General features: G+C 35.0%; 1 protein-coding gene across 2 annotated transcripts in view; it reads right to left on the reverse strand.

Annotated features, from left to right (window-relative positions):
- Positions 1-23,106, reverse strand: part of NKAIN2 (sodium/potassium transporting ATPase interacting 2) — a gene marked incomplete at its 3' end in the record, with an annotated part of 509,777 nt that overhangs the window by 237,639 nt on the left and 249,032 nt on the right. For both annotated transcript variants that reach the window (XM_080588355.1, XM_080588354.1), the window contains one exon: positions 19,499-19,579. In XM_080588355.1, the coding sequence (XP_080444481.1) occupies positions 19,499-19,579 (81 nt within the window). The remainder of the gene's footprint in view (positions 1-19,498; positions 19,580-23,106) is intronic.

Here is a 23,106-nt window from a genome sequence, read left to right on the forward strand (position 1 = left end):
CTAGTTTGAACTACTCTGTATATTTAGCTGTTGCTGTCACTTCACTTTATTAATGACTTCTACTTGACCAACATTGAATACTTTGCTGGAAGAAATACTCCAGAACAAATCCTCCTGGGATCCATTGGAAAGTTCTTCCCTTGTGAAAATTACCTTTCTATTTTCTATCTTTTGTTCCTTATATGCTTATTTAATATTAAGTAATACCTTAAAAAAAATAGGAAAAAGAAAATTAGTAGTTTTACTGACAGAACATTATAGCAAAATCCCTGGCTTTCGGTCCTATTACATTTGCACCACTAGTAATGACATTACTGCCTGTATGTGGTTCTTTCCTACACAGAAGCCACAGGTTTCCTAGCTGTAGATGATGGTCACAATGGGCTGAAAAATACTAATTTTTCTGATACACTTTACTTTACTGATTATTCTGACAAATTGACCAACACTTAAGAGTTTGTGACTGCTAAAGGCCCAGTAGTATATTTGTTAAAAACAAGAGGTAAAGATGAGGCCTTTGTAGATTACCGGAATTATTTAATCTCATTCTGCATATGTAATTTTTTTTTTTTGTGTGGTATGTTATTTTCAGCTTGGATTAAGTGATTCTTGTATCTACTACTTACAAATTTATGCAGGATACCTCGAAGTGTAGAGTGATGCCTCAATACAAATAAGACCTCCCCGCCCAGTTTCTTATAAAAACAAACCAGCTGTACTTATTTTCATACCATAGAAATTACTGTTAAAATTTCTTTACTCAAAGTGATTTCCAGTAGTTTAGGACAGGGAGACTACGCTTTTCTATAGAAAAATATAACACCTTGAATTATGACAAACAGACATTTTGAGTGCATCATTATTCATTTAAATGCATTGCAGTTTGAGTTAAATTTTCTTGATGTAAGCCAGAGTATTTGTCTTAGGAACCTAGAGTACTGTACAAGTGTTTAAATCAGTAACAGATAGCCTGCATAAACCCCAGAGTAAATATAAATTAAGAGATGTATGAATAACCTTAAAACAATTGTCACTGAAGTTCTAAAACAAACTTGTTCAGTTTATCATCCTCCTTTTCCTCATTTCAGCAGTGCCACAAAAAAATGAACCACAGATGTAAGGACTCACTTAGACTGGCAGATTGCAATGTGATGAGTTTTTATCTTTCATTAACTGGGTAAGAATACGCTGTTTCAAGAAAAATATTGTTCATATGGCTTGCAAAATATTAAACCCATGGATAACTAGTAAAAGAAGGTACAATTACAGCTGTGCTTAGTTAATATAGAACAGATTGAACTGCTGATCTGTTCTCCAGGTCTGTTCTCCATATCTGCTCACTCAAAGCCGAGACAAAACAAAACAAAACAAAAAAAACATTACAAGAGCTCTGCCACACATTTCCTACAAATATTTTTTCACAGACTGTTGTGAAATAGTGACCGATAGCCAAGTGAATATAATTTTTTAAAGTTTAAGTATGCAAATATCTGGAACCCTTAACTATCTTAGCTTTTTATCGGTGATTTTTCAGAACTGTTCTTTCAAATGATACAGAAAGAAGTTAAAGTGACTAATCTAAGTGACCAATCTTATTTTTGATTTTCCCTTATCTTTCAAATTGCTCTCACCAGCTTCTTAAAGAAAACAAATGCCCCTTATCTTGGGGCCAAATAAATAGACTCATCTAATTCAGTTATACTCTTCTAATCAGTAAAAAAATAAAAATAAAAAAAAATGTTCAGACCAAACCAACTGTCAATCTATGTGCTGAAGTGAGCAGTTTCTAATGAGAGAATAACCTAGAAGAGAGAATGTTCCCCACAAAAGTATAAAAATAATTTGAATATACAAATATAATAACCGTAGTGGTCGCAAAAGTTAGCAGAAGTGAAATGCATTGACTAGTTGTCTCGTTAGAAATGGGCTGTAATTTCACTGAGGCAGGGAACAATTCATACATGAGAAAACATAATGGGACTCATTTGTACAAGCAAGGGTTCAATTCAGCAATGTGAACATGGTGAATCACCAGAATAAGGTCTCCATTCATGCTGCACAGCACTTGAGGTATCCTGAGTTTAACCTCACTGTGGTTCTTCCCTCATGCAGGCAGCTACAATCATTTTTGTTTTACAGTGGCAAGAACTGAGAGTCGAAGCTGAGGCAGAATCTTCAAGTTACACAAAATCTCGGTCAGAGCTGAAAAATGGACTCAAATCTCACAAGGTTCAGTCCAGTGATTTGAACTATAATGTGATGTTCCTTTTCTGCAGTTAAATAACTGTCTTAACCAGTGAAAAGGTGATATTTAATAGATTAATAAATGTTTACATTTTCATGTACAGATTCAGATCCACTAACATTTGCACAACTTTTATACCTCAAGTTCATCAAAATATGAAAGCCAAAAAACAAAACAAAACTCATACTATTACTCATATGTTTATCTGTGTTTTGTGATAATAAATACCAGGACATCTTTCTTTCTGAATCTAATTTAACATCATTTTGGTGAGGACAGAAATTATCTATGCATGCCTTACACTGTGCGAGTTTAGACACCGAATACTTGCACGATGCATGCTCTATAATATGATTTACATATCAATGAAACTAAAATCTTCTCTTCTGTTATGAAATTGTTTTTGATGTGCAGAATTCTCAAGACATCATCATGCTTTTAGGGATAAGACTTGACATTTTGAGAAACCCTTGAAGAGTCTGTGTCAGCTCCTGGTCTCATTTTAGTCAATGGAATAACAAATACATAAATTGACTTCAATAGGCACACAATTTCACCTGAAATTTCCCCCTCTCCTCCTTCCCACCCCCCCCAAGTTGAACTAATTAAGAAGCTGAAAGAACTACCACAAAAATCAGAAAGACAGATAGACTTTTCGAATATTAAGCCTATCTTCGATCCTGAGATTCTGTAACAAAATTTCTAATCCATCAATCCATGTGTTCTTATTACATAATAACAAGAAAAAGACACCCATATGAGCTTGCCAGTTCATAGTAAAACAACTTTCCTTCTTCAACTGTGACAGGTTTGTTGGCTGTGGTGGTTTTGTGGAGGCAGAGTAGTAGGTAGAACATACTTGACTTTATTCTGGCTTCTAACACTTGATTGTGCAATGTCCCTTACATATAAACTAAGAAAGTACATAATGGATGTAAATCACCGTGCAGTAAGTGCACAGCTGTTTTAAAACCTGTTCTCCAAAAGCATTTATGAGTGTTTGGCTGTTAGGCAGAGAAAGGTTTTGAAGTGGAAGGGATGTATCCACTGCAGATTCAACTCAATATTTTCATGGATGAATTGGGATGATAGAATTGAATATGACTTATATCGTGGAGAAGAAGGATAGCAAACACTGCAGAAGGCAGGACTAGAATCCAAATGATCTCAGCAAATTGAAGAGATGATCCGAGAACAACAAGGTGAATTAAATAAAGAAAAGTGCAAAGTACTATCTGTAGGCAGAAGAAATCAAACATTGAAAACAAGTAACATTTGGCAAAGTGGCAAAATATGGCAAAAAAAATGGCAGGAGGTCATAACAGTGTCTCAGAAATGAGAATCAGCACTGTAATGCTGGGTAAAATCTGGGAAATCCAATTCAGTGAAGTTTTAATGGCAGCTTTATAGATATAATACCAGAGGTCCTGTAGGTGTGTTTTAATTGGTGCTGGTAAAGTCTCAGCTGGAACACTCTATTTGTTTTGGATACTGCATGGTAAAAAAGCTGCATAACATATGGAAGAATCTTGAGGATAAAAATAAGACAGAAAATATTAATAATGAAGGAATGAAAGAAATGGATCTGCTTTACTTAGAAAAGAGATAAAATGAAGAGTCAGCATGATAAATGTCTTTTGACATGTAGATGGTATAATGAGGTGTTTGTCGTGCTTGTTTGGGAAAGGTCAAAGAAATTCGGTAAAATAACTTTGGTTGGATATTAAGGAAAATACCCTGTGTGCAAAAACAGGCTCCTTGGTAATGATACATAATTTATTATATATATTATATTACATAAACAAGTGTTAAAGATGGATTAAATATTCTTATTCATTTTTATGAGCAAGAAATATTACATCTGCAGTAATACTATTAACAAGCTGGAGACTTCTTTCAGCTTTATGTTTCTATGATTCTAATATACGTAATTTAGCATCACGTAAGCAGAGGAGTAAGAGAGATGGGACTTTCTAGACTCATGGATGTATCTTTCTAAATACATCAGCAACATACGAACGTGGATTTTTCTTATCTATTTGGTTTTGTTTTACGTCAGTTATAACAGTAAAGTAAATCATCTTCCCAGAGGACTTTAAACTTAGCATAGTGCCACATGACTTTCTATGTATAAAATACAAGAGTTCTGTATTTCTATAGTTTAATATTTAATTCTAAAAAGTAAAATTAAATATTTATTTGATCAAGGACTTACATATTCAACAGTTTGCCTTTTTTTTTCAATTTTTACCTTATCTAACATGTGCTATGAAGACCATCAAAAAAAAATACAGAAAAGAAACAGCCATTAATAAAAATATACCCTTAAATTTTTAAGTAGGCTGAATATATACCCCTTGCTCACTATCAGGAATCTTCAGATCTCTTGCACTGAATTTTTCATGCAGTCTTTCCATTTTTCTTGTTACGAGTGTCTTCTATAGTACCAATCAATATAAAGGCATAAATTCTTGACAATGCTCTTTGCTTTGAAGCATGCACCTACTTCATTTGCCTTTTTAAGTATCTCAGTTTTTGAAATTCAGCTATTTAATGCTGAACTGAAAACCCAAGTGCTTATTATTCATTTGCACGTTGGTATGGCTTTTTGTATAAGGTTTTCAAAACTGACACCCTTTGTTTCATGGACATGGTAGGAAGGTTTTCAATTTATTTCATGTGAAGCATCACTGACTTATTCTGAAGCAAAATGATAATCAATGAGGGAGGAGAATCAAATAAAATATGAGACCTCCAACTGAAAATATGAAGTAGCTTTTCAACATGTTTATAAATGAAAACTCTACTGTTGCCATTCTTTCTCCTTTTCTTGAAGACAAAACTGTTGAAAATGAATAAATACAGAATATTCAAAAAAGCATAAAGAATTTTTTGTAGAACTCAAATCCCATTTTCAGAAACGACTAAAAACCTTAACACTTAAATTTCAATTTAAAATCAATTTAGGCTCAATGGCACCAGATTTTTAAATATAATAGGTGCTTGATATTAAAGGAAGGCATCCTATTGCATTTAACTGGCATGAATTCAATGGGTGATAGACACTTAGGGTTGGACTCAGCTCATTTAACTTTATCTATCCAGAAGTTAGGCATCTACTCTGAACTCTATCTGTAGTCTAAGCAAGGAAGCAGGAATCTCCAAAGAGTGTTTCAGCCCATCATCACAGAATCACAGAATGTTTGAGGTTGGAAGGGACCTCTGGAGATCATCTAGTCCAACCCTGTTAAATCAGGGAATTATCAAGCAGGTGTCTAGGAAAACAGCAGAAGTGTAAAGAGAAGGAGTGAGAGAGACTGAAGAATTACACATGGGAAGGGGTACGTCACAAAGGCATGGGAGGATGACAGCTTATAGTGCTCTTTTTCAGCAGTGTCCAGTGCCAGGACAAGGGGCACAAACCAGAAAACAAGGGTTTCCTTGTAAACGTCAGGAAGAACTTTACTTTGAGGGTGACAGAGCACTGGAACAGGTTGCCCACAGAGGTTGTCAAAAGCCATTTCGACATGGTTCAGGACAACAAGCTCTAGGTGTCCCTGCTTGACCAGGGGGGTTGGACCAGATGACCTCCAGAGATCCCTTCCAACCTCTATCATTCTCTGATTCTGTATCTTAAATAAATAGAAAATTATCCAAATATTATTTGAAAATAACTTCATTTTCATAGTGTGGGTTATCTAAGACCCAAGTTATATGTGAGATAACACTAATTATATGCAAATTGCCACTTATGTTTGTAATATTTTGCACTGCATTTGTATGAGACAGGGGAGAGATACTGGATACTTCTCAGCTCCAAATATGTTTTTTTGTTTTTTTTTTTTTTTTTGGTTTTAATTACAAGAACAAAGGAGTATTATCTTACATTATTATAACATTTTTATATGTTCTTTTTAATGCACACATTTTTGTGTTTGTGAAAAACAAAACTGAAAACATTGCTTAAAGCTAAACAGAAGGGGTACAGGAATCAAACAAATTTCCCATATAAACTCTTTCAGTAAACTTCAGCCTTCAGTGACTTTTCATATGGAGGTAGCACTTCTCTGCAGAATCTATCATTAATGCTACATGCTGTGATATACACAAACATCCTCAAATTATAAGTTAGAGATTGCTACACTCATTTTCACTTGGAGACCTGAATCAATATAAGTACTATTATCTCTTGAAGATGCCTTGCCAGAAATGTAACATCAAAATTAAGCCTCCATAGTCTCTTGGTTTCACTATGCAGACAGAGACATTTCTTTAAGAATCCCAATTACTTCAGATTTGTACTTTACACTATTTCCAAGTGTGAAAACCCAAGAGTCTGGCAATTATCATTATATTCTCATTCCTGTAGCAGGTTGTATATGCTAATGAAGAGAAAAAAACTAATTATATAGTATCATAGTCTGTTGTTACTAAGCACTTCTGTAACCTCTTCTTCCAAACAGCTGTCTGAGCTCATAACATTTTCCTTTATTAAAAATTAAAAACACAGTATTCAGGCAGGCAAACAGTACAGCCAGAAGTCATAGTTTTAGGAAACATCTAGTGCTTTGAACTCTATCATTGTTTGCCAGCCATGAAAAATGCATAGTTAGAAGCTCAAAAGCTTTCTGATTCTACAAAAAATATGCTATATTGTATATGCTTGTGCTGAGTTGGAACTATTTATGTGATTGAAATACTTTACACCATTCACTAAGGCATTGATAATATTTGGCAACCAGAACAGGAACTACTCAAGACAGAAAAACTGAAAGAAGATGGGATATTTTTGCACAATGTAAACCAAGGCTCCCACAACACAAGAAAACATCTGATTATACAAACAAAAAGGTAAAATAAACAAGACCTTCAAAGAGCATTGTTTTTTCTTTGTAGAATCCGTGTCCATAGGATAATAAAGAAATCAAATAATAGTATTAAAGTAAAAGAACCAGACATAAAAAGGCTTACATGTACCATCAAATTAACTAGAAAAGACTGATCATATATATGTATGTGTGTGAGTACGTTTGTTCTGCAATAAAAGCAAATGGGCAGCTTCCTAGGCTTAAAAATAAGTTTTTCTGATGAAGGAATTTGTTTCAGTATCACCCATAGCAATATGCCATAAGTGGCTATTTGAAGACCTGAACTGCGTTTCCATAATGGGTAACATTCAAAGAGAACTTTCGTGTAACCGAGGGTACACATTTTTTCATTGTTCTTACAAAAATAATTATGCAAATAGTTTTAATACTGCATATTATCTAGATTTTATCTGCAATATATTTAACATTTCATTACAATATATTATGATGTCATAACATATTATGACTGTCATGTACAACATATGAAAGATCAAACAAGACAAACATGCTAATGAATATTCTAATGTGAAAAGAATTTAAAAAGCTCCTAAGACCAAGTTTAAAATAAATAAATGTGTTCCAACTGCCTCACTTCTCCACCTAATGCTAATTAATCCCCATCATTGCTGCTGTCTTGTACTTGGGTTTTAAGAACATCTGTGGGAACAAGTGGAAAAACAGTATGAATCAAGTGCATGTGGTTACAATGAGCAGTGGAATTCAGAATTACATTTGGTGTATTCTCTAAGTGGCAGTTCAAAAGAAATATCTAAATGAAATTGCATTCTAATACAGTGTTTCCCCATATTTCCAAAGCAAAATATAACCTGTAATTTTAGGAAAAAAAAAAAAAACACCAAAAAAAACCAACAAAAAAAAACCACAGCTAGAATACAAGCACTACTGTGGTAGTATTCCAATAAGCACTAATGGGCAAGTGACACGGTTAAAAAAAGGCATTCAGCTTTAATAAGCTGAGGAAAGGCGAGGAATGAAATAATGTAAAAACTGCCAAGACAAGAGAAAAAGAGGGAGACAGAGGGTGCTATTCTGCATTTGATCAGAAGCCACAGATGGGACCCTTATAGGGTCCTTCCATAGACAGGGAAAGCCCTTTATTTTTAAGATATGGTCAAAGCCTGACACATCCAGCTTCTTTTGTCTGAATTGTGAGGTATGTCTCAATGATCTGTAGAGGAAGAACCATTTTTTTCATGTCATTTTGAGCTCAGATGAGCACTCTGATCATCTCCCTCCCTTTATATTGCTAACAGTAGTTTTTCTATAAAAGGGTTCATTGGCAGTTTAAAGATACCGGTGAGATACTCAGCCACAGCACGTTACTGATCACCTCATTATTGTTGAATTAGGCAACTATCGTAGGGTGGAAGAAAAATAGCCTGAGTTACACTGTGGCCTGATGAAGAACACGCTTTTAGAATGAAACCCACAATAACCCACAATTTATTCAATTCATAAGGTTACTTAATCAATCAAATCCTACCCTCAAAACACAGAATCCAATTTCTATCCAAACAGATGTTTGTGGTAGTCGGAGAAGTGGGATATAATGTCATGCTAAAGTAGTCTATTCATGAATAGACAGGATGCCCCTTAAAATGAAAATGTCATTGAAATAGCAGCAAGTTTTGAAAACATCAACACTAGAATCAACTCAGACTCCAGGGATAAATTCAAAAAGGTAATCATCCAGCTTAGTGGGTTATTAGAAAAGGAGACCAATGTTTTTCATAGCTAGTCCTTCATTCTTAGCATATGGAATCAACAAAACAAAAGCTGGGAGCAAGCTGTCAGCTGCCGTGTGACAACACCAAAGTCAAAGAGGTTTTGCCAAAGAATATTTTTTTCTAGTTTATTATGAGCAATTAATAAAAGTTTATCATCCAATCCTACAGAGTTATAAAAGTTGACATTAGCTAATTCACTTTTATCTATACCAGAGATTACTGTCTTTCAGTAGCAGTTTTGGAAATACTCCTTTCATTGGAACAATAAAGGAAAATAACAAGAAGAAATTACTAATATTTGAGATGAATTAAACAGTTTTGAGCTAGCAATTCCACAGGAAGTAAAATGAATTTCTTTTGTATCCCAAATAGTTACATTGCACCATGTTGCTGGAAATATCTTTTTAATAATGTGAAGGTTTTTAAATGTTTATGGAGATTTATTGAGTGAACATAACTTCTCTTGGGGTACCGAATACAGAGCACGACTCTGTGACTAGGGCAGACATTCAGTTTGAAATATTTGTAACAGTTTAAACATATTATTGCCTCCTTAGCTTTTATTAGTGTCCTCTATAGGAGCTACTCATCTTCAGTGGCAAGTTGTGTGCTAGTGGGTGACTATACTTTAGCTAGGAGTGGCTTAAGACCCACCTATTTATTTTATCCCAGAGATATCATGAGTGTTCAAGTCCCTCAGTGCTCACAGCTCTGGGCTGTGGGAGTGCAACCCTCCAGCAGCAGAGCAACTACAAAGAGGGAGCATTATAGGATGATGAACCACTGTAAGAGATGCAGCCACTGCAGCATATGGTCTTATGGTCTATGAGCTCACTGTTACCACTGCTGTACTGAGAAAGGAGCATGCTCAGAATGACCCTGTGCTGCTTGATGGCTGCGCACATGCTGTCTATTAGACAGAATCAAAAATAGGAGAGTGCTTCAGAGCTAAAGTTGCTTTCCTAGGGTCAATAAATGCATATTTAGATGTGAAAAGATGCTGAAGGCAATACAGTATTTTTATTTCCTACTGGATTAACAGTGTCATAAATTTCAGTGACATAAGGATCAGAATGGTTTCCCTCAGAAATTCCAAGTTACGCAAAACTCCTTGGAAACTGTATGTGCTTAGTGTTGCCTTGAAGTTTCTGGTAGCTTCTGGTTCACAAGATGGAGCTTATTTGATATAGTTGGAAGGACAATTATTTATTATTTATTATTTATTTAACACTTAGAGGAAACACAGATGTGGAGAAAGTATAAACTAGCCATTGCACCTACATTTGAAACAACAAATTGCTAAGAACTATCTTAAAGCATGGCTTATGTATTTCAAAAGAATAATTAATGAAACAAAGATGACACCATGAGACAGGGAAATTTAACTCAGCTTAAAAGAGCAGAACATATTTTCATATGTTGTCATACATTCTCAAAAGACAAGTAGGTGCTCTGGCAGACACTCTAGCTTTCCACTACGGTAAATAACCTTTCAGCCCTTGTCCTTACCTGTTTCTGTAGCCTGACCCAGGGGCAAGGACCTGTCTATGTGAGGCAAAGACAACTTGCACAAGAGCTCTTGTAGTAAACGTCAGTTCTGCAGCTGTGATCTTTTGAGCACCTGCCTCACTAGAAATAAATTTATCTTCTGATATTTTCATTTCCAACAAAATCAACAGTTTTTCACTCACTGCCTTAAGCAGTGGGTGAAATTGCCACACCTCGAGTACTGTGTTCAGTTTTGGGCCCCTCGCTACAAGAAGGACATGGAGGTGCTTGAGCGAGTCCAGAGAAGGGCAATGAAGCTGGTGACGGGTCTGGAGAACAAGTCTTACGAGGAGCGGCTGAGGGAGCTGTGATTGTTCAGTCTGGGAAAGAGGAGTCTCAGGGGAGACCTTATTGCACTCTATAGGTACCTTAAAGGAGGCTGTAGCAAGGTAGGGGTTGGTCTATTCTCCCACGTGCCTGGTGACAGGACGAGGGGGAATGGGCTAAAGTTGTGCCAGGGGAGGTTTAGGTTGGATCTTAGGAAGAACTTCTTTACTGAAACGGTTGTTAGGCATTGGAATGGGCTGCCCAGGGAAGTGGTTGAGCCACCACCCCTGGAGGTCTTTAAAAGACATTTAGATTTAGAGCTTAGTGATATGGTTTAGTGGAGGACTTGTTAGTGTTAGGTCAGAGGTTGGACTAGGTGATCTTGGAGGTCTCTTCCAAGCTAGACGATTCTGTGAAATGCTAGCAATGGCGCACTATAGCATTCAAAAGTGATTTCCTTACAGAAGGAGACCAGGACATGCTACTCAATCATAAGCAGGGCTTTGTGTCACTTGCCAATCCATCATCACAGGGATGAGAAACAAAGTTGAAGAGAAAGTTGAGAAAATCCAGACACCAGGAAGAATTTCAAAGATTTATCACTTTTTATTTGCTTTCTCCCTGCAGTCTCCTGTTTGTTCGTTCCCACTTCTTATTCTGTTTCCTCAAATACTTAAGACTATGCATCGTTTTGGACAGGCCCTATTTATATTACATGTATTATATTATGCTCATAGCATAATGGCACCCTGATATCAAGTTGGGGCCACTAGATGGTACTGCAATATAATTAATAAATATTAGAAAATAATTTCATAAATATATCTATATATTTCTACAGTGTCTTAGCTCTAGTGTTTGAAAGAATCTCCGTGGCATTGCCTTTAAATATATACTAAAGCTTCCATATAACTGTAATATATGCAGTTATAAGGCATATGCTAAAATATGTGCTTACAGATCTTAACAGTATAACTAAGGTACTTAATCCATACATATGTGTACGATATTTACATAACATGTACACATATATGTAAATTATCATATGGTATGATCATCTTATCAGTCACTACACTTACTCATTTTAATATGTTCTTGTATTCAGTGCAGTAAATACTAGATGTATGAGAAAAGTGTGCATATAAAAATCAATATGCACATGTATATTTATTTATGAACTAAACCAAAAATATAAGCCAGAATTTTAAAAGATAAACTTTGTACAATAAGAAAAATCTATACAATCATAATTTGTATTTTTCTATACTATGAATGATTTCCTATCACAATTTGTTTCACTGTTAAAGAGATGAAAAATTCCACTTTATCTAAATGTTTCCTACCATATGCTATGTCTAAAGTAATAAGCAGTTTAAATTTTATAATCACTTATTTTCTAGCTGGTAAAGATCTTGATGTTTAAAAATTGCTGCAAAACTAAATTATCTGAAACCATAAGCATGCTTAATAGTATCTACCCATGAAACTACCCTCAGAATAACCTAACACTGCTGGTTGCCAGCACTATTTTCAATTTTCATCTGTTAGATATATGATCAAGCATGTCAAATCTGCCCTGAGTAATAGAAATGAAAAAATAAAGTCATTTACTTAAAATATTCTGATAGCTATTTATCCAAAAACCCTGGTCAGATTTACTGCTCAAAGGCATTTACCTACAAAGTTAACCAGATGCTTTGAGCTGAAAACTAATTTAATTTCTCTGTTATCTTAACAGGACATCTGTTAAAACAACATCCAAGGAAGGTAATATGTCCAAAATTAAACATCCTGCAGGTTGTTTTATTAGAGTATGTGCAACATAGACATTTAACTGTTAACAACCACCACCTTCCAAAAATAATTAGTAAATGTGAAATCAAAGCAGTATAACAATTATACTAATTGACATGAAGTAATGTCAAATGAATTTGTAACTAGTGCAAGTTCAACCTTGTTGCCAAGTTCATTGCTTTATTACAGCTGAGTTGCACTGAGGATGAATGACCCATTTCTTTTGTTTCTTTCTCTCATCACTTTCAACAAGGTTTCAAACTGTCCCTTTAAAATCACAGTATACTAGCTGCTTAAAGCGTTCAGCACTCATAGACATGTTTTTTAAACATCAAGAATGACAAGCTATGCAAATCATATCCTGAAGTAATTTGCATTATTGCAGTTAATTTGCATATGGATATAAACTGCACTTCAGAGCTAGAAAATATCAAACCAAGCAGTGGCATATGAAAGTCAGACAGGTGGATGTGTGCTTGCCACTGTTTGGATATTGAAGTAGAAAAATACTAGCAGGTGCCTGTTCCTTGTTGTTCCTTATAATTTTGCTAGAAAAGATGGTAGGGTCAAATGGACTGGTGGAAGGAAACACGGTCCCCATATTTATCCCCATTTATCTCCACTAGCAATGTATGGTTGATGCCGTTTCCCTGTTGGCAAGAACTGCTACAACCATTACTACCTCTTTCACTTCCCATTAGTGTTGTCCAATGGAATAGAAGAGAACAGATAGACTACAGCATAGCCACTAAAAGTCAGCCATATCTGGCTAGTCCTAGACTAACATCTCAGGTCACCAATGGAAAAGTGGTGAAAAGTTGTTAATCCATAAATGTCAGCTGTGGGTATATTTCTAAACTGCTTAGCTCATCCTTAAGATCTTCTCCAACAGATGCTCTCCCATAGTCCAGGTTGATTGCTGAACATGGCTGGAGGCAGGAGAATGGGTTAACTATATCCTGAAGCCCCTTTTAGCCTTACTTTATTATGAACAATAACTGTATGAAAACACCGATTATAATCTCACTGTATGTACACTGGCAGTTGGAGAATCCTACTTTTCTTGATTTTGTGTTTGTTACTCTGCTTTCATGATGTGGAAAGCAGACACTTGCAGTTCAGCTATGGAGTGGGTAATACTTGCAGGTGATAAAACAGCAGCAAACTCTCTCCCTACCCCTCCTTTTCTTCAGTAGTGCCTCCTGCCTCTGCAATCCCAGAGCTCTCTTTGTCCCCAGGGCTATCCCCTAGCAATGCCATTATATTGCCTTCCTCCTGCTGCATGTTAGTTACTGGAAAGCCTTTACCAAGATTTGGTTAATCGTCCTGCTTCATACTTAACCTCAGCAGGAAAGGGGAAAAGTTACATATTACAGCAATTTATTTGACTGCAAGTTCGTATGCAATGCTTTCAGGATTTCCCTAAATACCACGTTAGGCAACTTAAATGTTGATATAATTCAAATCATTTTAGAACTAAGGATACTAGTTTTCTTTTAAATGTGTGTTATCTTCCAGATAACAAGGATAACCTTTATCTTTCCACATTTTACTTAAGCTGCTATATAGCTTACCATATATAAAGAGACTCAATATATATATTTCATATATATAAAGACCCTTAAATTTTCTCCCATAATAAAGTAAAATTGTGAAAAGTGAACTGATTATTTATTACATGATAATTTGCTAATTAGCTTTTTTTCCTCCTTGTGAGGTGCAACAATCTGTGTGACTAGAAATAAAAATTCAAAGAAAGGACAAAAAGAAACCTGAAGAACTCAACTTCAGTTAAAAGACTAAGAGGGACGTTAGAAAAGAAGGTGCATGGCTCTTCTCAGAGGTACACAGTGAAAGGACAAAAGGCAATGTCAAAGATTGTAGAAACAGAAATTTCATCTGAATATCAGGAGAGAGATTTTCACAATGAGAGAGGTTGTGAAATTTCCAACCTTAGAGATTTTTAAAACTTGTCTCACTAAAACTCTAAGAAGCCTGATCTAACCTTGAAGTTAGTGCTGCTCTGAGAAGGTGGTTGGATTGAGTGACTCAGAAAGGACTTTTACAATTTGATTTAGCCTGTGATTTTATGTGTATAAGTTATCTTATATTTGCCAGATATTTGGGGTGGGTAGGTGAAAATGTGTTCAGAAACACTTGATTTCCCTTAAAACTTCTGGCAGAAAACAAAATAACTACATATTTTTTACTTTACATTTCAATAGCTACAATACATTCACTTCTTTGTATTATATTTAATAATTTCACTTTTGAGTATATTTTCTGTAATCTTTCCTTTCATGCTCCTGATCATCCTGATCAACTCAGGGAAACACAGCAAAGGAAGTTACCTCAGTTGAATGCAAGTTAGCAACAACTGTTTTTTCAACTTTTTTTTTTTTTGGAAGAGTAAATTAGAGTAAACTTGCAACCGGTGTCTGTAGAAAGAGTGCTGAAATCACAAGGGACTGCACTTTTACTTCATATGGTGAGCTATGTACACAGTATTGCCACTGTAGTCAGGGTTTCTAGGTGCCATGGTTCTGTACATAAATTTTCACAATATTCTACATGTTTTCAGAGTGGAATTAAAGTACAGGATTTACTTCTATGAAGCATGGAAATAAATCACATACTGGCCCATGAGGAGAAAAATACATAATGGCTGTACACAGTAAGAAACACTTTTTTCCCCATCTCTTTATTAAGCTTTTTCTAACTACTGCAATACATGGAGTGGGATACAGTATGGCAGCATTCCTTAATTCCCAAACATGATTCATTTCTAAAACAGGCCATGCTGTACAGAGATTAAGGGAAGGATTGTGGAAAAAAGGAAAAAAATACACTTGTGATTGCATAATTAAGAGCTATATAAAAATGAAGGTAGAGAGAAAGATAAATTGCTCTTACACAAGAAACTAATTTTGGCATTTCTTGTTACCAGAGTATTTGACTTTCAAACACTTAACTTTTATGTTACAAGTCATATAAGTACAAACTTGTTTTAATACATTAAAAGTAGCCTATGTTATCCGGTAAAAATAAGACAGATGTCTTATTGATGCAACCCAAACAGGAATCGATTTTTTTTTTATTTTTTTATTTTTTTATTTTTTTTTTTTTTTTTTTTTACAAATGGTGTTTTTGGTCACATTTACATAAAACTGTGGGGACTACAGAAAAGCAACACCAGAGCTCAGCCAGGCAGCAGTAAGAGGAAAGCTCTTGGATCCAGTCACACAGGTAGGGCTGCATGCAAGGAGAGCCAAAAGTGCTGGGACAAAGCTGGAAGCATGTGCAGCAAGGGCTGCTCTGCCCCTGATTTGAACTCATTCTCTCATTCAGCACTATGAATCCAGTCTGTTTTGGCTCCCAGTAACTGACAGCAGCAGCACCTCTTCACACCTGCACTTGTGACAGGATCTGTGCTACCTTAGCCATACTTTTTTTTCCCCCAGCAAAAATATGTATACCGATTTTCATTTTTAAACTAAAAATGGGAGTTCAATAGTTCTTAATCTACCTCTTTTCTGCTTGTGGAATCTACAGACATCCTTAGTGCCTTGAAGCAAGAGTGATATTTCTTCATTTGCAGTACTCTTTCTGTGGAGGGTCTAGTCAGAGGTTGCAGCTGAATCACATAGAAGCAAACAGGAGTTTTGCCTGAAGAAGGTCAAAAGTGCTAGATAGACTTAACTTTTTGGTGGTTTCTTTTTTTTTTCCTTTAAATCTTTTTTTTCCTCCTCCAAGATACCTGAATCTAGTGTTCCTTGTGTCTTTTCTTGATATATTTAAACAAATCATTGAAATATCACAATTTCTCAGAGATGCCTGCTATTATGTTTTACTTTTTTTGTTTCACTACTGTACTTCACGTCTCATTCAAGACGAGGTTGTGCTTTTCAGATGTTACATTTACTTAGCCATAGGCCAAAATTAATATGACCACTCAGAAGTCCTGAAAGCATAAATTCCTACTTACACTGAGAACGGCAATCAACAGTGAGCAAAACATGTAGACTAATTAAATACTACTGAAGTGTAATACTGAAAAGTATCAGAAGTAGGTTTTCTAGACATTCATTCACAGATGCACATAATAATTTAGGTTAAGAACAACTGTTCTCTTTGTTTCAATCTTTCTCATCCATTAGCTTTCCAGCTTGCTGTGAAAGAGTATCAAAGACACGAAGTATTTTCTATGGTTGAGGCACAGTCGGTGTGTGATGCAATTTTCCACAACATATACACAACTGTAATGGTGCCTCATGTAAACTGATTTGCATGGCTGTTTACTAATAATCCTTGATCCTCTTCAGTCTCTTTGGAGTTGACTGTGTCATAGTTCTAAGAATGTCTGAGTCTTAACAGGTCCATTTCATTGTCATAATGAGAAGCTGTAAAAATGTCATGACCTCCAATCCCCACAACTAATTTTAGAAGGCATGAAACAAGCCTTTTTAATAAGGTATATTAACAATTTAAATATGTTCTCTTCATTGTATCCACAGGTGATGTTAGAGAAGTTGATGTACAGACAAAAAAGCTGTTCTCAAAACTTCAAGGGAAGAAAAAAAGCTTTTCTGTTCTTTTATTTTGGTAGAAAGTTATAAATTATACATATAAAATAAACTATACCCAGCTGAACTATCATTAGGCTGTAATTTAACCTATCAATTCCTAGAACTGTGCTGTACAGGATCCTCTTATGGTTTACAACCTCAGAGGCATCCCTCTGGTACTTAGCTAAAGGTTATTTTTTATTCTCTATTTAGAATCAGTTCAGACCTGGAGCTTTTATCAAGGTTCTATGTGCCATCTCAAAGAAAAAAATACACAGGAATATCATCATAGATTTGAAGTTGCAGTTATGCACAGATGGAAATATAAATAAAGATTCAGTGCAAGATCTGTATGTGACTGATAAACATTTATAAAGGTAAAATGTATTTTGTTAGATGCCTGCTTATATAAAACAGTTGGAACCTCTGAAGGATATAGAATATGAGGATAAGTTTGGTCCATCCAAATAGCTGTGTGCCTTTCCATTGTACACATATTTCTAGGCCCTAGATCTTGCAAAAGATTTGATCATCTGGGGAAGTTTTGGCGTACCACTCACAGCTGAAAGAGAGAGGAGACAGTTGTTCCATATGTGAATTAGGCCTTCTGTAGATGAGTCAACCTGTACCCATTTCTTAAATCTATTTTTAGGTCCTTTTCCTTCTCTTCCTCTCTTCAGTAATGCTGTGGTCTCAAAACCAGCTGAAGAGGAAAAAATGCACTCTAATGGATGTTTCAAAGCAGAGAATAATCACTGAAATAAATGTTACCCCTATAGACCAAATAAAGAGTTTAACTGCAGCCAAATATAAGCCTGGTCCATATGGTTGTTTGAGGAGCTCTAGATCACACAGTCTTAGTCTTCAGAAAAAAATTAATTCCAGGTGTAGGTATTGTCATTTGGCCTATCTTTATTCCAAGTAGCACTTACCAATGTTCTTAAACTGATTTTACACCCACTAAAATGCAGTGATCAAACAGCTGTTTCTACTTTCTCTTTTCCTTCCCATCCCTTTTCACTTCCCCAGACACGATAACATTTACAAGTTAAGCAATGCAGACGGCTGAAATGAGCAGATGGGAAGAGAATGGACTGGGTTGAGTGTAACTGTACAACAGGTGCTGGGTTTGTTGCAAACATCAGTTCACTTAACACAGAAAGCATTTTAACCCAATAAAATATATTGTGTGCAGGTTCTTATATTTGCTATGTTTTTGCCAATATCTTAACAAGACTGATCTTCTCTGAAGGTATAAAACCAAAAAAAGTGTAACATTGTTTTACCTGCAGAACGTTATTTTACACCTCAGGAAATGAAATTCTTATCCTTTTGAAGTCTTTATCTTTTGAAGAAACATACAACATGGGGATAAAAGATCCCAGTCTCTAGTAATTTTTGCACTTTGGGGATGATTTGATAGAAAATACAGGTAAGGAAGTATCTTTGCCTCATTTATTCTTCCTATAATTGTGTCTAACTCTCTGCATCATGGCATTTCAGTAACTCACAAAGGATCAGAGAATTACATGTGTAATTTACAGTTAGGCTAAACACTCTTTAATCAGGAAAGGTAATTAAATATATGAGTTGAGAGGAGAATGTGATCTCTTTCACAAGTGCGATTCTCCTTGATGGTCAGTTCACACCATTCTGAATATAACTCAGCATGGAATGGAATGTTTAGACTCAGTCAAAGCTTGTTACTTGAATGAAATAATTTGTTACCACTGCTAATCTTTTATACTTCCATTTTCCAGCCCCCTGGGAACACCTTAGAAAGCAGCAGTTTTGATTTGAGATGTTGGTTTGAACTCATTACCAAATACCACTTTACATATTATCTCTTATGGTATCAATAAAACCCTATAAATATGTCTATCCTAAGAAAATACACTTTTTCCTGTAGATTTTTACTGTATATAAATCTTCAGTCATAAGATTCCTACTGGAATAACAAAGTTAAAAAACATTACCATAGCCAAATAGCAATTTATTCTGACACCTCATTTTACATTTTAATTTAATGAAAGATACTTTGTTTTACAGTTACTATGGTGTGGTGGAAGCACCCTGGAAGGAATCCAGTGAAATAACAGCAAGCTGAATGGTACCAAAAATATATGTCTATATATTATTTACCTTTGAGGTGGTAACCTTTTGTATTTGTGAAATCAGTAATTAGCGTTTCCCATCCAGGTGAAATTTGTATTACAGAATTACTGAGAAGGGAAAAAAAATGAGACAATTTTCCTTTAAAAGGTATGTCGTTGTTGTGGGCATCAGAAGGTGCCCGTAACTGTCTAGAACTAAAGTTTCTAACATATTCAGAATACTCCAAATTTTGATCATACTACCCTCATGCTAACAACACCAAGACGATGAGTAAAGCAGAAAACAGCATTTAAACAGGAGCATGTTAACACAATGCTGATGACTTAAATGTATCTGATGGTAACTTACCTTTGAAAGGTCTCCAGCCTCCAAGTAGAAGCAAATAACAAACACGTTCCATGTAACCCAAAGGATCAGCCAGACAGCATACTGTAGAGGAGGAAGAGAAAAAATGCATTAATAATTTTACAATCAGCTGGATTTAACTCTGTTAGACTATTAGTTAAATCCAAGTCAAAAATAGACTATAAATATGGTGCGTATGAATAAAATGCTGCATAAAAAAAGAGAATCAAGAATAAGCACTTCCCTTTTACAGTCACAATCTAGTATGAACTAATGAACCCTTGGTCACAAAAGAGAATCTGTATCTGAGAAAACAGGTGATAGAATTGACATTCAAATTTGAGACTAATCCAGATCTCTTATTGTTGTTTAAATGGAAAATATTGCAATATTAAAGACAGGCATATATGATGAATGATACATGAGAAGTACAGAGCCAGTATTATCAAGAATATATCTATATGTTTTGGTAAATTCTGTGGTATTCTAAAAAATATGGAGTGATTTCCCTAGGCCACGACAGCTGCCTATATCAATATATTTTGTGGCATTCCAAACCATGGTTCGAAATTGTTAATCACCTTCAGGAGCAGACTGTGTTTTAGATTACCATTTTCTTTTTTTTTTTTTAAAACTACATTGTATAGTATAAGTATTCATTCTTAAGCAATATTTGTTCACTGGTGGTTGCTGAACTTATTCACATATTTGAGTAATGGAATAAATGTTTTTTTTCCTTCCATCCACTACTTTGCTTTTTTGTTTGTTTGTATTTGTAAGGTTTTATAAGCTAGGACTGAAAACTACATTTCCCTGCTGTAATACTGGAGGACCTCAGGTAATAAATTTTGGCCTGCTATTGCTACTATTGCCTAATGTTTGTTTGAGACAAACAATTTTTTTGTCAAATTACTTGACAAATTACTCCATCTAATAAACTTTAGAATCTATAACTGTTTTTCTAATGACTGTCATTGCTGTCCTCTAGCTGTTCATGATTCAATTCTCTATCTTTGCTAATTTCATTCTATTCATGGCACTGCATACATATGAAATACAACTATAATATGAAATGTGCTATTCCCTACCTGTTATAGCCAAGGACTATTTCCTCATTTTATATCAGCAACCCATTTCTTTCGGGTATTTACAGGCTTATTCCTATTGTTTGGTTGTCTTTTCTCCAAAATGAACTGGTTAAATTTTGTTAAGCTACTGTTCCAAATTGTGTTTAACATTGTTGGCAATTTTCTGCACTCCTCTATATTATATCACCATTTGAATAAGCAGACAACACTTTAGACTTTATCAAACTATTTTTGTCATGAATGAAAATCTCATTCTCTAAATTCTGCAACAACCTATATGGGATTCTTCTTGCATTTCTCTTAGACAATCTGATGCAAAACAGCACTTCTATCATTCAACAAAGCATTTTCCATTTAATTTCCTACATACTGGGAAAAAGATACAATTTTGTCCTTTCTCAGGAGATCAAAAGTGAGATCTAACAAATAAAATTTTGGCTTGTTCCAGTGTCTTATTTCTTATAGATAACCAAATAATTGCCGACCAGCCTAAATCTTCGGTAGAACAAGTATAGATTTTATATAATTATAATAAATATTGTTTTGATCTAATGTACTCTAGCATAGTTTTAAAGGTTCAAATTGCTTTACAAAGAAGTTATTTTAAGTATTTTAAAACATACAGCTAACATATACTTTATGGGGCAGCTCTTTCTTGTCCACAGCTTTGGTCACAAATAATAGATTTATTTAGGTCAGAAGAGACCCTAAGGACATCATGTGGTCCAAATCTCTGCTCAAAGCACAGACAGCATAGATCAAGTTGTACAGGGGCTTGTTCAGTGGAGGTCTGAATATCTCCAGGGATGAAGACTTCACAGCACTTTTAGTCTTAAAAAGTAGGCTATTAATGGACTTTGAAACATAGAAACTTAATTCAGATTCATGGTCTTAACACATCTTTATTTTTATTTTTTTTTAAACCCAACTCTTAGGAATTAAGTATACTGAACATTTCATTTTCTTGGGGCTTGCCCACTGTACACCTGACTTTGCATTTAACATGGAGTGACATAATTACCAGACCATGAGAAAAAACAAACATTAATTCAGATTCAATAACATTAAATCAGCTTTTTCCTAACGTTTTAGCATTTTTAACTGGCCTTTTTTTTTTTGCCAGTTACTTTAATACCTTAAAGTCATATACAAGTTCACATACACTTGGAAGGAGTTAGTACAAGTATGCCTTCTTACATGAAGATAATTGTATTTCTTAAAGTGAAAATTCTAAATATTGCATGTAGTCCGGTTTCCCAAAGAAACGAGACTTAAGTAACATTCCATGTTCACGTCTGTTCCCCTGAAATAACTTTTGAGCTCCTGAACAATTTTATGCAAACTGGAAAAAAGGCTAAAAGTCAATTTTTATTCTTTTTTTAAACTTATTTTTTTCCCCAATCAAAAGTTTCAGGAAGAGAAGTCTAGAGAATAGAGAGAAACTCTATTAAGGTACTCATACAGAGAAAGTCTTACAAGATTTTATCATTCAACAAAAAGGGGAAAAAACATGGGAGAGAGCCACTGGAAAGGTTCATTAGATCATAGCACAACCTGCCACATTTCATGTAAGCAACAACTGATTAAGAACTCCCTATGCACAGCACACCCAGCAGAAAACTCCAACAGACTTTGGAGCTGCCTGTGCAGGCAGACAGTCTTACGTTTACATGAAGAAATGAAACTTCTTTTTCTTGTTGTATAGTCTATCACACACACACACAAAAGAAAAAAAGACAAATTTATCTGACTTTTAGATATACTGTTTTAACAAGCACTGGCTATTATTGGACTACAGACAAGATTTTAAAATAACTTTTAAAAGTATTTTTTAAACTGCTTCTTTTTGGAATGATATATTAAGTGTTTGCTGCCTGAATTCTGCGGATAAACACTGAGTATAATTATCTTGAAATACAAGGATGCTTCTGCTTCCCACTGCTTCTTATTTCAGATGCTTCAGATCTAGCCTCTCTTATCTCTGGATCACATGCAGTCACAAATGTCTCTTGTTGTCAATGTGCTTCAGCAAATTGTTGCTGAAATTCAGCTCTGAAGGTCTGTGACAATGAACAAATCCCTCTGGTACTCTCTATTATATGTATCTAATTAGAAACATTTTATAAGAGTTCTTCAAAGGGCTATAGCTGTATTTCTTTTTTTTTTTTTCCTCATATGGGGGAGTTCAAGACAGTTGTGTTATCTGACAGAAGCCACCACAATGTTACAGTAGTCACATACCAACAAGACAAAACCTTGATGAACACAGTTGACCAAGCAAGAGATACTGACAGGAGCCACAGCAATGACAACAATGTTTATTATTTTTATGGAAATCCACACTGGAAAGGGGTATATCTTGCAGGCTAAGACTGAAGATTTAAATGTTTACTTTTTTTTTTCCAAAGTTGTAGCCAATCAGTGAAAGTTACTTCTTTTCATAAAATAAATTACATAAAGAAAGATCTCATGTGGTAGAACATGCTTGTCATTCTTTAAGTAAAAAGAAATTTATAACCCTCT

Source organism: Anser brachyrhynchus (genome assembly GCF_964034855.1).
Source record: "Anser brachyrhynchus genome assembly, chromosome: 3".
NCBI classification, from domain to species: Eukaryota; Metazoa; Chordata; class Aves; order Anseriformes; family Anatidae; genus Anser; species Anser brachyrhynchus.